The sequence below is a fragment of the Arachis hypogaea genome, chromosome 3 (genome assembly GCF_003086295.3).
Source record: "Arachis hypogaea cultivar Tifrunner chromosome 3, arahy.Tifrunner.gnm2.J5K5, whole genome shotgun sequence".
NCBI classification, from domain to species: Eukaryota; Viridiplantae; Streptophyta; class Magnoliopsida; order Fabales; family Fabaceae; genus Arachis; species Arachis hypogaea.
The window spans coordinates 8,281,876-8,295,252 of record NC_092038.1 but is presented as its reverse complement, the minus strand read 5'-3'; the positions used below and the strand labels follow the sequence as shown (position 1 = coordinate 8,295,252).

General features: G+C 31.8%; 2 protein-coding genes across 2 annotated transcripts; one reads left to right on the top strand and one right to left on the bottom strand.

Moving 5' to 3' along the window:
• Nucleotides 1-547: 547 nt before the first annotated feature.
• LOC112789270 (protein RETICULATA-RELATED 4, chloroplastic) lies at nt 548-4,073 on the top strand. Its single transcript, XM_025831102.3, has 8 exons — nt 548-1,343; nt 1,428-1,496; nt 1,741-1,872; nt 1,984-2,037; nt 2,175-2,219; nt 2,796-2,935; nt 3,419-3,544; nt 3,684-4,073. The coding sequence occupies exons 1-8, from the start codon at nt 768-770 to the stop codon at nt 3,718-3,720; spliced, it is 1,179 nt and encodes a 392-aa protein (XP_025686887.1). The 5' UTR covers nt 548-767; the 3' UTR covers nt 3,721-4,073.
• Nucleotides 4,074-5,201: 1,128 nt separating this feature from the next.
• On the bottom strand, nt 5,202-11,066 carry LOC112789269 (NAD(H) kinase 1). The gene is made up of 11 exons (XM_025831100.3): nt 10,630-11,066; nt 9,986-10,133; nt 9,764-9,883; nt 9,233-9,417; nt 8,825-8,938; nt 8,569-8,663; nt 7,908-8,014; nt 7,415-7,488; nt 6,924-7,002; nt 6,517-6,824; nt 5,202-5,895 (listed from the first exon to the last, which is right to left on the bottom strand). The coding sequence occupies exons 1-11, from the start codon at nt 10,657-10,659 to the stop codon at nt 5,587-5,589; spliced, it is 1,569 nt and encodes a 522-aa protein (XP_025686885.1). The 5' UTR covers nt 10,660-11,066; the 3' UTR covers nt 5,202-5,586.
• Between the last annotated feature and the right edge of the window lie 2,311 nt (nt 11,067-13,377).

Genomic DNA, 13,377 nt, shown 5'->3' with positions numbered 1-13,377 from the left:
TTAAATTTCTATTACATCTCTAAATCTTTAAACCTCTAAATTTACTCATTTATAATCCGTTAGGTTTTAGAATCTTGAAATTTAAGTAATAAATGTTGAAATGTTGAAAATATCTAATAATTATCCACTTCCATAACAAAAATAATGAAAATCGTGAATACTTCAGGTAACATCGATGAATTTAGTAATAAATGTTGATATTATGTAAAATTTATCCATATAAAAATGATAATAAGCAATAAGCTCATGAATGCAAACCTTCCATTTCTTACAATACATTTAACGCATTGAATATATTGGATTCTCCCATAAAAATTCTTTAATTATTTATATGTGAAGATATTTTTTTATTAGACGATAAATTATAATATTTAATTTTAGTATATTATAAAAATATTATTATTCTCTCTGAACCGTTTTTTTTTTAATAAATTATACTTTTGAAATGTGAGTAAATTAATATTTTGTTTAGAGTAGGTAGAGTATGATATTTTAACAAGGGGGAGGTAGTGTTAGGAAAGCTATAAACCTAGTGTGTAGTGATGAGTGGGGAAAGCACATGAGAAGTAACGCCCTCCGTTGTCGGCTTCAAAAGCAGAGAGGAAAACAACGAAATTGACCAAAACCTCAAAAAACAACCAAAACCAACAACTACATTTGCCCACTCATTAAAAGTATTAAACACTTTGTTACGCCCTACAAAAACCACAACAAGAAGAAGAATAAGAAGAAAAAGAAAGCCAACTTTTAAAACGACATCGATTACAATGTCGTCGTTCGCTTTCTCTTTCACTCCAGCTCCCTCCTCCTCCTCCTCCTCCACCTATTCCCCTTTTTCTTCTTCCAAAACTAACCCTCCCTTCTTCGCTTCCTTTTCTTCTTCTTCTTCTTCTTCCTCATTTTCTCTTCGTCTTGCTTCACCTCCCTCCTTTTCCTCCTTCTCTTTCGGAATCAACCGCCGCACAGATCCCGCTTTCGTTCTCCATTCCACCGTCGAAGTCGCCGGTGGCGGCGGCGATCACGGATCCATCGGCGGCGGTCATGGAGGAGGTGGTCACGGCGGAGACGACGACGGCAATGCGGGCGAGCACGGGAGGAAGAAGGAGGCGATGATGGTGCTGGCGGAGGCAGGGAGGTCGTTGGAGAGCGTGCCTTCAGACTTGGCGGCCGCCATCAAGGACGGAAAGATCCCCGCCTCCGTGGTGTCACGGTTCTTGGAGCTTGAGAAGAATCCATTCTTCAGGTGGCTTCTTCAGTTTGGTGGATTCAAGGAGCGTCTTCTTGCCGATGATCTCTTCCTCGCTAAGGTTGGCATGGAGTGTGGCGTTGGCATCTTCACCAAGGTTTGCTTTCTCTTTCTGATTTCATGCTTTCAAATTTCATGTTTAGAATCTAATTCTGTTCTGAAAAATGTTCATGCTGAATAGACTGCCGCTGAGTATGACCGCAGGAGAGAAAAATTCTTTGACGAGCTGGAAATAGTTTTCGCAGATGTGGTATGAATATCTGCTCTTTATATTCAACTTATTTCTTAAACATGTTCATCATCCTCAAGATTAAATGCTTCCAATTAGTTCTAAAATGATACAGTAGTGAATTATTTTGGCAGATTCAAGGACCAATTTTTGAGATATTTGATCTTTCAGGACTATTTTGACTATTAATACTATTTGTTAAGGATATAGTCAAGTGAGGAATTCAATGGCATAACACCCCTTTTCCCTATACTGTTGTTCTTAGGTGATGGCCATACTTGCAGATTTCATGCTGGTTTATCTTCCTGCACCTACCGTGTCTCTTAGACCGCCGCTTGCAATCAATGCAGGCCCCATTGCTAAGTTCTTCCACAACTGCCCGGATAATGCATTCCAGGTCTCTATATAATCTTGTAGATTATTAATTGATGTTGATTACTTTTGCAGTTATTATTGTTATTTTGGTTTCCCTACTAATTGTTTGTATTGTTCTTAATTTCTTTCCCAGGTTGCTCTCTCTGGGACATCATATTCTTTGTTACAGAGGTTTGGTGCAATAGCGGTGTGTACAATTTCATAACTTTTGTCTTATTACACCTTATAATTCTAATTCAATTTCTACCTTCTTGTTGCCTTCTCTTAGCATATATTTTTTTAGTTTATGCAACTAATTGTTATACAAATGGTTACACTGTACAGCGTAATGGGGCTAAGCTTTTTGCTGTTGGATCTGCATCATCACTGGTTAGTTCTCATCATCCTCAGCAATTTTTCTCACCCTCTTACATTTTATGCTTTCTCTTAATAAGTTTTGAATCTACTTTTTCCTTCACTTTAATATATGTTTCTCATAAGTGTGGTTAATGATCCTTTTGACACCTGATAATTATGGTTGTAATTTAATTAACTTTTTTTCATATTTTTGTTTCGGGGGTATGGTTTTGTTAGCTCCATGCTTCTGTATCTATGGTTAAGTTTGTCTATGATGCAGTTCTAGTCTAAATTGTGGTTGTTTGCTTGTGCTTCTTCCGTTGTTGAACTTGTTTTTAACTCCATGAATTATAAATCAAATATAATGACGAAATGCTGTCATAAATATTCTTCAAATATGAATATGAAAATCACTGATCAATTTTCTTAGTAGTGAAAAATGTTGAAGATTTATAATGTTTGCCAAAGGATCCGTGATAATGTGATATATATCCATAACATTGCGCTCAAACATTTAATCCAACCAAATGTTCTTCCTCACAATTTTAAAGGAAAATGGTATCAATTGAGTCTAGATATTGACACATATTCTCTTCTGTATATATTTAGGTCGGGACAGCTGTGACAAATGCCTTGATTAATGCAAAGAAGGCTGTTGATAAGTCTTCCTCTGGAGAAATCGAAAATGTTCCAATATTATCAACCAGTGCTGCCTATGGTGTCTATATGGGAGTTTCTAGCAACCTCAGGTAAATTATGTAATTAGCAGTACCTTTTTATTAGTGCCTGAAGCGAGTGGAACTTCTTATAACTTGCTCGCGCCTTGGTACGAATATGTATACTACAACAACAACAAAGCCTTGTCCCATTAAGTGGGGTCGGCTGGTACGAATATGTATACCATGAATTAAATTTGATGCATCATGGTAACATTTTAGTAAGTCTGGGTGAATGTCACTTAAATACAGTGCCAACTTTCCAATCATATTAAAAAATGTTCTTAGCGTATTAAGGTTGTTAATAATTGGTTTTGTTGTCTTAAAAAAAAATTATTACGTTCTAAGGTAAATTATTATTATTATGCCTAAAGCAAGTGAGTGGAACCTCTTATACCATTAACTAAATCTGATGCATCATGGTAACATTTTAAAAAATGTTGTAGCCTATTAAGGTTGTCAATAATTGGTTTTCTTGTCTTAAACCTAGTATTTAGAATCTAATTTTGCTGACAGGTACCAAGTACTTGCTGGAATTATAGAACAAAGGATTTTGGAACCATTGCTGCACCAACACAAACTCATGCTCAGCGCGCTTTGCTTTGCTGTTAGAACCGGCAACACTTACTTGGGTTCATTATTGTAAGAAACTCGATTCCTTCGCTGTTTTTTCTTACAATACACTCTTGGTTCTTTTTTATCTTAAACTGTCAGTTTCAGACAAAAGTATAAGCATTGCTGGTTATCAATGGCTCATGGTTTGTAATTCTTCCGTCGACAGGTGGGTGGATTATGCTCGATTTATAGGGGTTCAGTAGCGCGCAACACCAACGGCACAGGGTTTGGAATTTGGATACTCTCTTTGTTGATTGACTTCCAAGTTTTTTGTTTCAAGACCGTCATTTTGCTTCAATAGTGGCCATCACAAAAACAATTTGTTTTTCTTGGGAGGTTTGGTCATAGGAATAGTCCATTAGATTTTTATTTATATGCTCATTGTTTGAGCATGCTACGTTATTTTTTTTTTCTCTCTTTGTTTTCCTCATTCAATTGATGATAAGAGGATGTTCACATAATTTTAAACACAAGCATAAACAGATTGAAAGATGTTGAAGGAACAATATTTCTTTTCTTTTTTCAATAATATCTAGCATGAGGTACTGGTTTTGCATATTACTTCACATCATATATTTATTGCATCCTTATAATTATATTTTAATAAGGAATGTTAGAGGATTATCAAAATTTATTATTTTTGGTTATCAGTTAGTCATCAACGTTTAAAAGTATGGGATAAAGTATGTTGTAGGAATATTAAATTGAAAAAATTAGACTAAAGGAATTGAGTTGATAATTAAGTGATAGTTAAAAATAATAAATTTTGATGGTTTTTTAGCATTTTTCTTTTCCAATTTTATATTCAGTTTATACAATGCATTAGTTATATATAGATTTTTAAAGTCTGATTTGGTATAGTTTTTTAGAGTGTTAACACTTTACTTTATATTTTATAAATAAAAAAGATAATGTATGTGTTTTTAGTTTTGAAAAGTTAGAAACATTTTAAGAGTACGTGACTTGTACTTTTTCAAAATTAGAAGAGTTAATATAATTTTATATGTTAATGAATATTTATATTTTTTATTTTTATTAAATTTATGTCTATTAAAATTATTTGAATTATTCAAAATAATTTTATCAAACACAATTTTTATAGTTTATGCTTATTGGAAGTTTTTTTCCTTGTAATTTACTATACCTAATTACTATAACTTTAAAAGATGTTTTTGGAATACTCGCTTTAATAAGCTATTTTTCAAAGCTAAAGTTTTATAAGTTGTGTTGGTTCTTCATCAGTTGCTTTTAGAACTTTGGCTATAGTAGAGAGCATTTATGTATTTTTTTTTTTTTTTTTTTGGGTAAAACTACAAATATAACATCGAAGTCATAAAATGATAAAGTGTACAAGTTTTAAATGTATGCAGATTGATAGATTCACCTAAATTGAACCATGACAAATAGTCATACAGGATAATAAATTCATCTAAAATGAACCAAGACAAAATTGATATTAATCTTTGCATAATAATAATAGTAATATTATTATAATAAGAAGAAGAAACTATGTTATTGAATAAGTGGAAAAAATTAGGAAAAGATATACTTTATAGTTTATACTCTCAGCATTTCTATATGATTTTAATTTTGCTCTTAAGATTTTAATTCATTTTAGTTTTACACCAAACATTTCAATTTTACCTTTCTAATAACATTTCTAACAGTAGAGGATAGTCAACTATTATAGGCAAACTATTGAGTTTAATTATCTTTTTCTCCTAAAAAAAAGTGTGGAGTACTGATCCATAGTTGTTCAGCTCTTACAATAACATAATCTCCCAACTCAATTCTCTACAATTTTCATCATCATCGGTGGACAATACTGTAGTGAAAAACAGAAAATTATGAATACAATCTTCTATTGATACAAGAAAGAAAACTACACTAAACAAAAGTTAACTTAGCAATTTTCTATAAGCATCCAACTGTAGGCCTTGTGAAGGCCCCTAAAGCCCTACTAAAAAGAATATACTCTCCATTCCGTTTGTCACTTTGGAAATTCGATACTATATCGAATTTCCAGAGTGACAAATGTTACGAAAACAGGAACAGTAGATATTTAGAAGTTATGATTCACGAGGACCGTCGAATGATTGTGTCTTTCTCAAGTTCCAATGGAGTCCCTCGTGAATACTGCGCAAGAAATCATTGGTAGAATCAACAAGGCACGCCGTGGGAACTGGCCACGGCGCCATGCTGCACACAAGGGCATCCCCTGGTTCTAATTGCTTCCTGTCCTTGCCATCAAAAGAGGCCCATGCAGGGCTTCTGCTATTGAATGGCACTTGCACCCTCAAAGTTACATGCTCAGGTAATATCAATGGCCTAAACGATAGAGAATGTGGGCATATTGGTGTGAACAAAATACCTGGAACCTGCAAGATTTTCCCAGACTCGGTATTAAATGTAAGTAGGTAGTTCATTGTAACTAGCATCTTAGGTTGCATTTGTTTACAATCACAGAACAATAATGCAAAGACATGGAGATAAAATCATATTTGGCAAGTGAGAGATGCACACAAATATTGTGTTGTGAGACACTGAATTAGTAGGAGAGGAGAGACAAAGAACACTAGCAAAAAACACAACTTATTTTTTCATTTTCCTTTCATTGTCCCTATCAATTTTTCATAATTACATTTTTTACCATTATATTTTGCTTCATAAATTTTGTGTAAAGAAGAAAATGAGGGTAAATTGAACTTTTCATAATTTGTGCTATTTTATATTTAGTTTATCACAAAACAAAATACAAAATACTAATTTTTGTATCTCGTCCAGTGTATCATGTTCTTAGTTCTCAGTATCTTGTCTTGTTCTGTTTTTAAAACCCAACACAGTCTTAGAGAAGATAAATGTAGTAACAAGCAGGCCAAAAGAGAATAAGGAAAGTAAAATAGGGATGACAAAGACTTCTAGGCGAAAAGCTCATAGTACAATTACAAAATATTTAATGTCGTCATGGCATACGAATGTGAAATTCTCAAGGAAAGTACCTGAGGATGGACCATTGAACCGCCGGCTGCCAATGAATACGCAGTGCTGCCAGATGTTGTAGATAAGATTAATCCGTCGCCTTGCACACACGTGACAAAAGAGTTGTCACAATAACATTCGAGATTTGTGAGAAAGGATGATATTCCACGGTCAATCGTAACCTCATTTAGGACAAGTATTGGTTCTTCAGCTTCGTATTCATTTTTAGCTGCATCTCGTATGACATGGCATTGCAGCCGGTGTCGTAACGCGATACTAATGGGACCCTTCAAAATTGAATCAAGGCACTCTTTATAATGCTCGCTATCTGAAGGATGGTTAAGTTAGCTTTCAAATCATAAATGAAAACAGATATGACAATGAAAAGAATATATAATACAAATGTAGCCAAAATGTTGGAGGATACAAAAAGGGGTCATGAAGCCGAGAGAACCTAAAGAGAAGGGGACGATAGGCGGTACTGGCCCTTTGAACATAGATGCCGCCTGCACATTTAGAGCGTCACAATTTATAGCCAGTGTCACATCAAAATAACTATGAATGTTCGGATATGTAATGCAATGCAAAATTTCAGAGTTACCAAACTCTTTCATCCTGAATAACCAATGGCCAAAGTAATCATTCATGTTGAATAAAGTATCACTCAATATAACAAGTCAGCAAATCAGAGAACACATTTATAGATATTGGTAGTAGAGATTAAACAACTGAAAAAGTTTCTTAAGGTGCACTGATTCCTCTATTATCCACAATAGTTGATGGCTATACGCAAACAGTTTCCTTGCCTCTGATCATATATGTGAAAATATTTTGGATCAGAAGCAGTTCTGTGTCACCAAGATTGAAATATGAAAATCATCAACTAGTTGCAAATGAAATAAAATTGATTTACCGTACCCATAGGACAGTTCCATCACCGCCAAGCGTTATTACCAGGTCAACTTTAGTGTGCAGTGCCAGAACTTCCTTATCTTCAAACAAAAAATTGATGCCACAAATGGTTATAATCTCATGAACAATAAAAGCATTTAACATGATATATCACTGCCAGTGAATATAATAAATAGAGCACAATCTTTTTATTAAATTATATCAGTTGTTTGCTTCATGTCATTTTAAATATTAAATTATCAGGATGCCGACTAACCAAAATAGAAGCTCATGAAGGAAAGAGGGCAAGATATCCAATAATTTAATTACAACTTGTTATTTAGGCTCATGAATCACAATAACTGTAAGGAAAATGCTTTCTACATCTTTCACTATTTTTTCTTTTTCCAAATAGTTAGCTCATCGAAGATGGATTCTTTTTGAGAAAGATGAGGACTGCTGAACTGAAAAACATTTTGAAACTGAGAACAGATCAATACCTAAATATTTAACTGCTTACCATCATTCCAGGTTTCAACAAAGTTGAAGTATGATGACTCGGTCAAAAGATCCACCCTGACACGTGGTTCAACATAGATATTTAGCTTCTTTTGCTGCCTCAGCCATCTGGAAACCAAAAGAAAAAGGAAAGCAGCGCCATTAATCGAGGTTTGCATCTGCTAAAATGTAAAATAAAATGAAGAATCTCCTATTATTAGTATATAACCTGTTATAGATGCATATCATAAAAACAAGTAAATGGAAAGATTTTAAGGGTAGAGGACAGATATAAAACTAAGTGCTCAATATTAAGAAATGGAGACATAACCAGAAAGGAAATAATACTAAATATTAAGAGTTAAGTTAAACTTAAAACTTGACAAGGAACAATACTAGCTGTTGAGGACAATACATCAATTCTATCACTTTCATGTTTTGCACGAAGCATTCATTATCCGACAGATAGAAATATTGTGCTAAAAGATTTTAAAACAAAACTATCAAAGTATAGGAAGCTTTTAGATTTCAGTTAAGCAGAGACCTGAGTCTCCTAATTGCAATTAAGAAAAAGAGAATGAAAAACACCAATAGAAGTTAAAACAAATTCCACACATTTCTCAAGAGCTGCAGAGTTGGTGCTGAAGCAGCTTAAAGTGGCAACAAGGTATTGGGATTCACACCTAACCATTTCAACACACAGAATTTGAACTGAAGCTGAATTTGGTTTGGTTAATATGAGCACAGTCTGCGGGCTTGATTCCCACTTCAAAGATATCTGAAATGAATTGACTGCTCAATTAGAAGAAAATAACTACGAAAATTTGGTATTAGCAAGACAATAGACTTTAAGAAATTGAGGAGACACGTACAAGCTTACCAATTTCAAGATAATTTCTTAATTAATAAAACCAAATGCTCCGTAACAAGATGTGATACCTGCTTACTACTGCGCTCTGCGGTGGTTATATTTCCTTTTTCGAAAGAGACAACGTCATGTTTGTGCTGGTCACTTTGCTCACCTTTGCAATACCATGAAAGTTTAAACGAAGCCTGGCTCCGAAAAAGAACAATTTTAGTCACAGTTGAACTGGCAATTTTGACACTATTAGCGGTAATAACAAATATAATTGTAGCTACACCTAAAAAGATATGAAATTAGTTACTGTTAGGACAAACTCCTCAAACCATATAGTGATATTACTTGCACAATGTCATGGGAAAAGAGGACCCAAAAATTCAATAATAATTATCACAACATAAGATCAACTGAAACCACAAAAACAACAGGAACCCAGGATGATAAATAATAACCCATTTTGCTTCAAGAAGGGGTTAACGATATACCTTTCTGACCATTTTGGAATCAGAATCAGATTTCCCATCCCTAAGAACTTCATGGGAGCAAATACCATTGCTTGAACAACATCTTTCAAACCGCTCATTAGCTTTCTTAGATAACGGAGGATGGTTGGCGGGGTTGTTTATCCTCACATCACCAAGATCTGCTTGGTTCTCTAGGGATGATTTCTCTGAAAAAAAAGCAGTAAGATTAGAATGATGCAAACAAAAGGACTTCTAAGTTTAGATAATTAGCAGAGATATCAGAACCAGAGAGGTCCCTGATTAAAAATTTATTAAAGAGGAAGTTCTAAATCACGAGAGACAAAAAAGTGTCAACTGAGTATGAAATGCACAAACAGAAGAGAGAGAGGGGGGGGGGGGAGTCTTCTGCAATAATCTCAAGTAAACAAATAAAATTGATTTTGCTGTTCAGGCAGATGAAAAAAGTTTATTTTTTCTTCCGCAATATCAACTTTTATAGAACAGAAAATGTGTACACAGAAAGTGAAACTTGCATTATTTAATTATAAGAACCTGTAGAATCAAACTGCAGATTCCGCGCCCTCTCCAACTCGAATTTCCGTTTCCATTCAGCGGCCTCAGCTTGAGCAGAAGCTTTTCCTTCAGCTACTCGCCTTAAGGCCTTCGCAACGGCTAGAAGGAGTTTAAGATAAAAATAAGGACAAAGATCTCTGTATCAAAGATCATGTCTTGTTGCATTTGGATATTAATAATTTCAACAAAATATGATCATACTTCTTAACGCCTCCGAGAACTCTATAAGATGGTCGTCTGATCCCTGGACTGGAGACTGAAGAAGTTCTTGCACCGCTTTCTCGGGGAATAGAGAAAACGAACTGATAAAACCATTATCAGACTGTGAACCATGTACACTTGAGTTTCCCTGCATCACACAAACCAAGATAATGATACACTTGTAACTAATAACTGCTACAACAGTTTAAACTATATACATAAGTGTAAACAAATCATAGAATCAATTACATTGTGGTGACTTTGTTTATGAATCACTGGTGATTGGTTAATATTTGTGATAGCATAAATACTATTCTCCACTATAGCCCTATGTCAATACACTATAGCTGATGCTGATTATAACAATTAACTAATGAGAATCAAGCACAACTTTAACTCTTGTCATTTTCTTTGGTATTCAAAAAACTGAATTATCAAAGTAGCAAGTACTTTGTTTCCAGACTCCCAATTTCCAGGAACACAAATCCAAAACTAAATCCTAGGCTGGAAAAATAGGACTTAAAAACCCTAGCAGTAAAATATACACACACACACAATTACAAAATTAAAATCAAAACAAGATGGAAGCTGGAATTAAGAAACAAAACGATCAAAACACGTGAGAAGGGAATATAGATACATACCGATGATGAATTGAGCTTGTTAGGGGCCATGATGAAGAGTGAATAAGAAGGGAAGAGAGACCCAAGAGGAAGAAGAGAAAAAAGATTGAAAATTTGGATCCCTTTTCCCTTGGTAGAGCCTTCCCTGGTCAATTCAATATGAATAATAAAAATGCATCTAACAAAACAAAGTAGTTAAGGACTCTTGAGGAAAAGGGTTGATTTTTGACCTTGTATTTATAATATGGAGTGGTGGATTGTTGAGAGAAGTGTGAGAGGGACATGCACATGTAAGAGAAGACACAAAAGATTGTTTTTTTGGTTGGGATTTTTGGTGGGTGTTAGGAACAAACCTGAAAGGAGGCAAGTGCATTCAGAAAACTCAGATTTTGACATTTCCATTTTCATGGTTCCTTCAAAATTTTCATTTTTATTTTGTTTTTGTTTCTCCTTCAGTGGGAACCACAATCTTGCTAACGCAAAGATGATTGTATCCGAAAATATTAATTAAACTGTTTAATATAATATTTATCAACATTTTTATTATTATTATTATTATTATTATTATTATTATTATTATTATTATTATTATTATTATTATTATACATTTGTAGTTACTTTTTTAAACCACTCATTTTTATTTTATTTTTTTAAATAAAACAAAAAACAAAAATTTTATTGTTTCTTTTTGAAAATTATAAAAAGATTTTAAAAATAAAATAAAATAAAAAGTGATCTTTTAAACCAAACAATTTTCAACATCCATAAAATGTCTTTATTTCTGTACCTATAATAAATTGATAAGACTGATGCTATAACGACTCTCATTAAACATTTAAGAAATATTGATTACTATTAAATTTTTAAGTTTTATTATAATTTAAATTTATATATTTTGTATCGGACACATATTTTTTTTCTTTTTTACGAAAATAAGATTTGAATTTATACTTTTTAGGTGGGTATGAGAAGATTATATCATTTGAAATATAATTTATTGGTTAAAAACATATATTAAGATTATAATTTTTATTAAAAATATACAGAATTTAAATTTTTAAATATTTAATTTATATTATTAAATAATAAATTTATCATATATTCTTAAGATACATATAATTAAACTCTTATGATTAAAAAAAAATTCATGTTAATGTCAACATATTTAAATATATAAAGATGTTTACGTGTGTAATTAGAATTTGTCTACCATAACATAAAGTTATTTAGGTTATAAGGGATTACAATTTTTAGAATACATAATAAAATTTGAAAAAAATTAATTTTTAATATATTTAATATATTTTTATTAAAATAAATTATTTAAAATCTTTTATTACATACTACCAACTTTAACTTATACTCTCAAAACTCATATTAATTAAATTTTAAACCCTTCTCATCCTAACACAATTTTCTACCTGAATAATGTCACAAACCAATAAAATTGGGAGTCTCCAACGTGGAATCCTTGACTATTCGCTAGTAATAATTAATGACTATAAATATAATCAATAATGCCATCTAATTGTTTGACTCTCTTAATTGAATTTTTCAGCAAACGGATTTTGTTTTATTTTATATTTATTTATTTTTATAAAACAATTTCTATATGAAATTCCCTCTAAGCCTTTTAGAATGCAATGTTAGACATTCTTTTACCTTTTATTAGTAAAAAATTAATGAATTGAGGGATTTTGTCTATTTAAGCTAAATAAATAGGAAAAGAGGGGGAAAAATAGGTGGTTGAATAAATAAAATTACTCGCCCTCAAACATTCTTAAATAAGTAGTCTATTATTTTTTATTAATTTAAAAAATTTTAATTTTATATTTATTATATTTTATATTTAAAAGGATAATGTGTTCATGTTAACCATATTTTAGTAAGATTATAAAAAATAAAAATCTAAAACTATTAATTTATTATCTCTAATAACAAATTATTTTTGAATTTTTTTTTAAATAGTATTAGCATTTATCTAACAAAATAAAGAAAGATAAAAATGCTTTTAGGAAAAAAGAATTGAATCTCCCATTTATTGCAATAATGCAATGAGATTAATTCTTGATGGGTTGTGGCAATAGTGGATAGTTGGTGATAAACTTGGTACAATTAATAGTCTTTTGAAATCAGTTGTCTGCTTTATGTATAGACTTGTCTTGATTCTTTTTTAAGTTTTCTTCCAAAAGTTGATTATCATTCAGATAGTGGATCAAGACTACTTCCTTGGCCATCATCAATTGAAGGATTCAGCAATAAGTAAATTCGAGTCAGATTCAAGACCCGTTTGAAAAATTTTTAAATAATTTTTTTTAAGTTTTTGACTCATAAAAAGTAGTAATATTAATGTTTAGTATAATTTTTAAACTAAATTGTAGCTTTCTAAAAAGTTATTTAAAAACTTATAGAGAAGTTAAAAAAATTATTTCTCTCATAATACTACTAATTTTTTATCACATTTTTATAAAATAAGCATTTTTTTAGAATTAAAAATTCAAACACAAAATAACTTATTTATAAACTATTTTTAATATAGTCATTTATTATTTAAACTATTTTTTCAAAAATAACTTAATTAAACTGTTTACTCAAATTGGGTCTAAAAGTAATTAGAAATTGCAATTTTTTTCAGAAATTGCGATCTTTTTTCACTAATATCATTATGAAGTGTAATTCTGATTAAGTTGAAGGCAATAAATATCTGCTCTCTCTTTAACTTAAACAAGTGTTGATTATTTAAATATTACTTTGTGTATATATTAATTT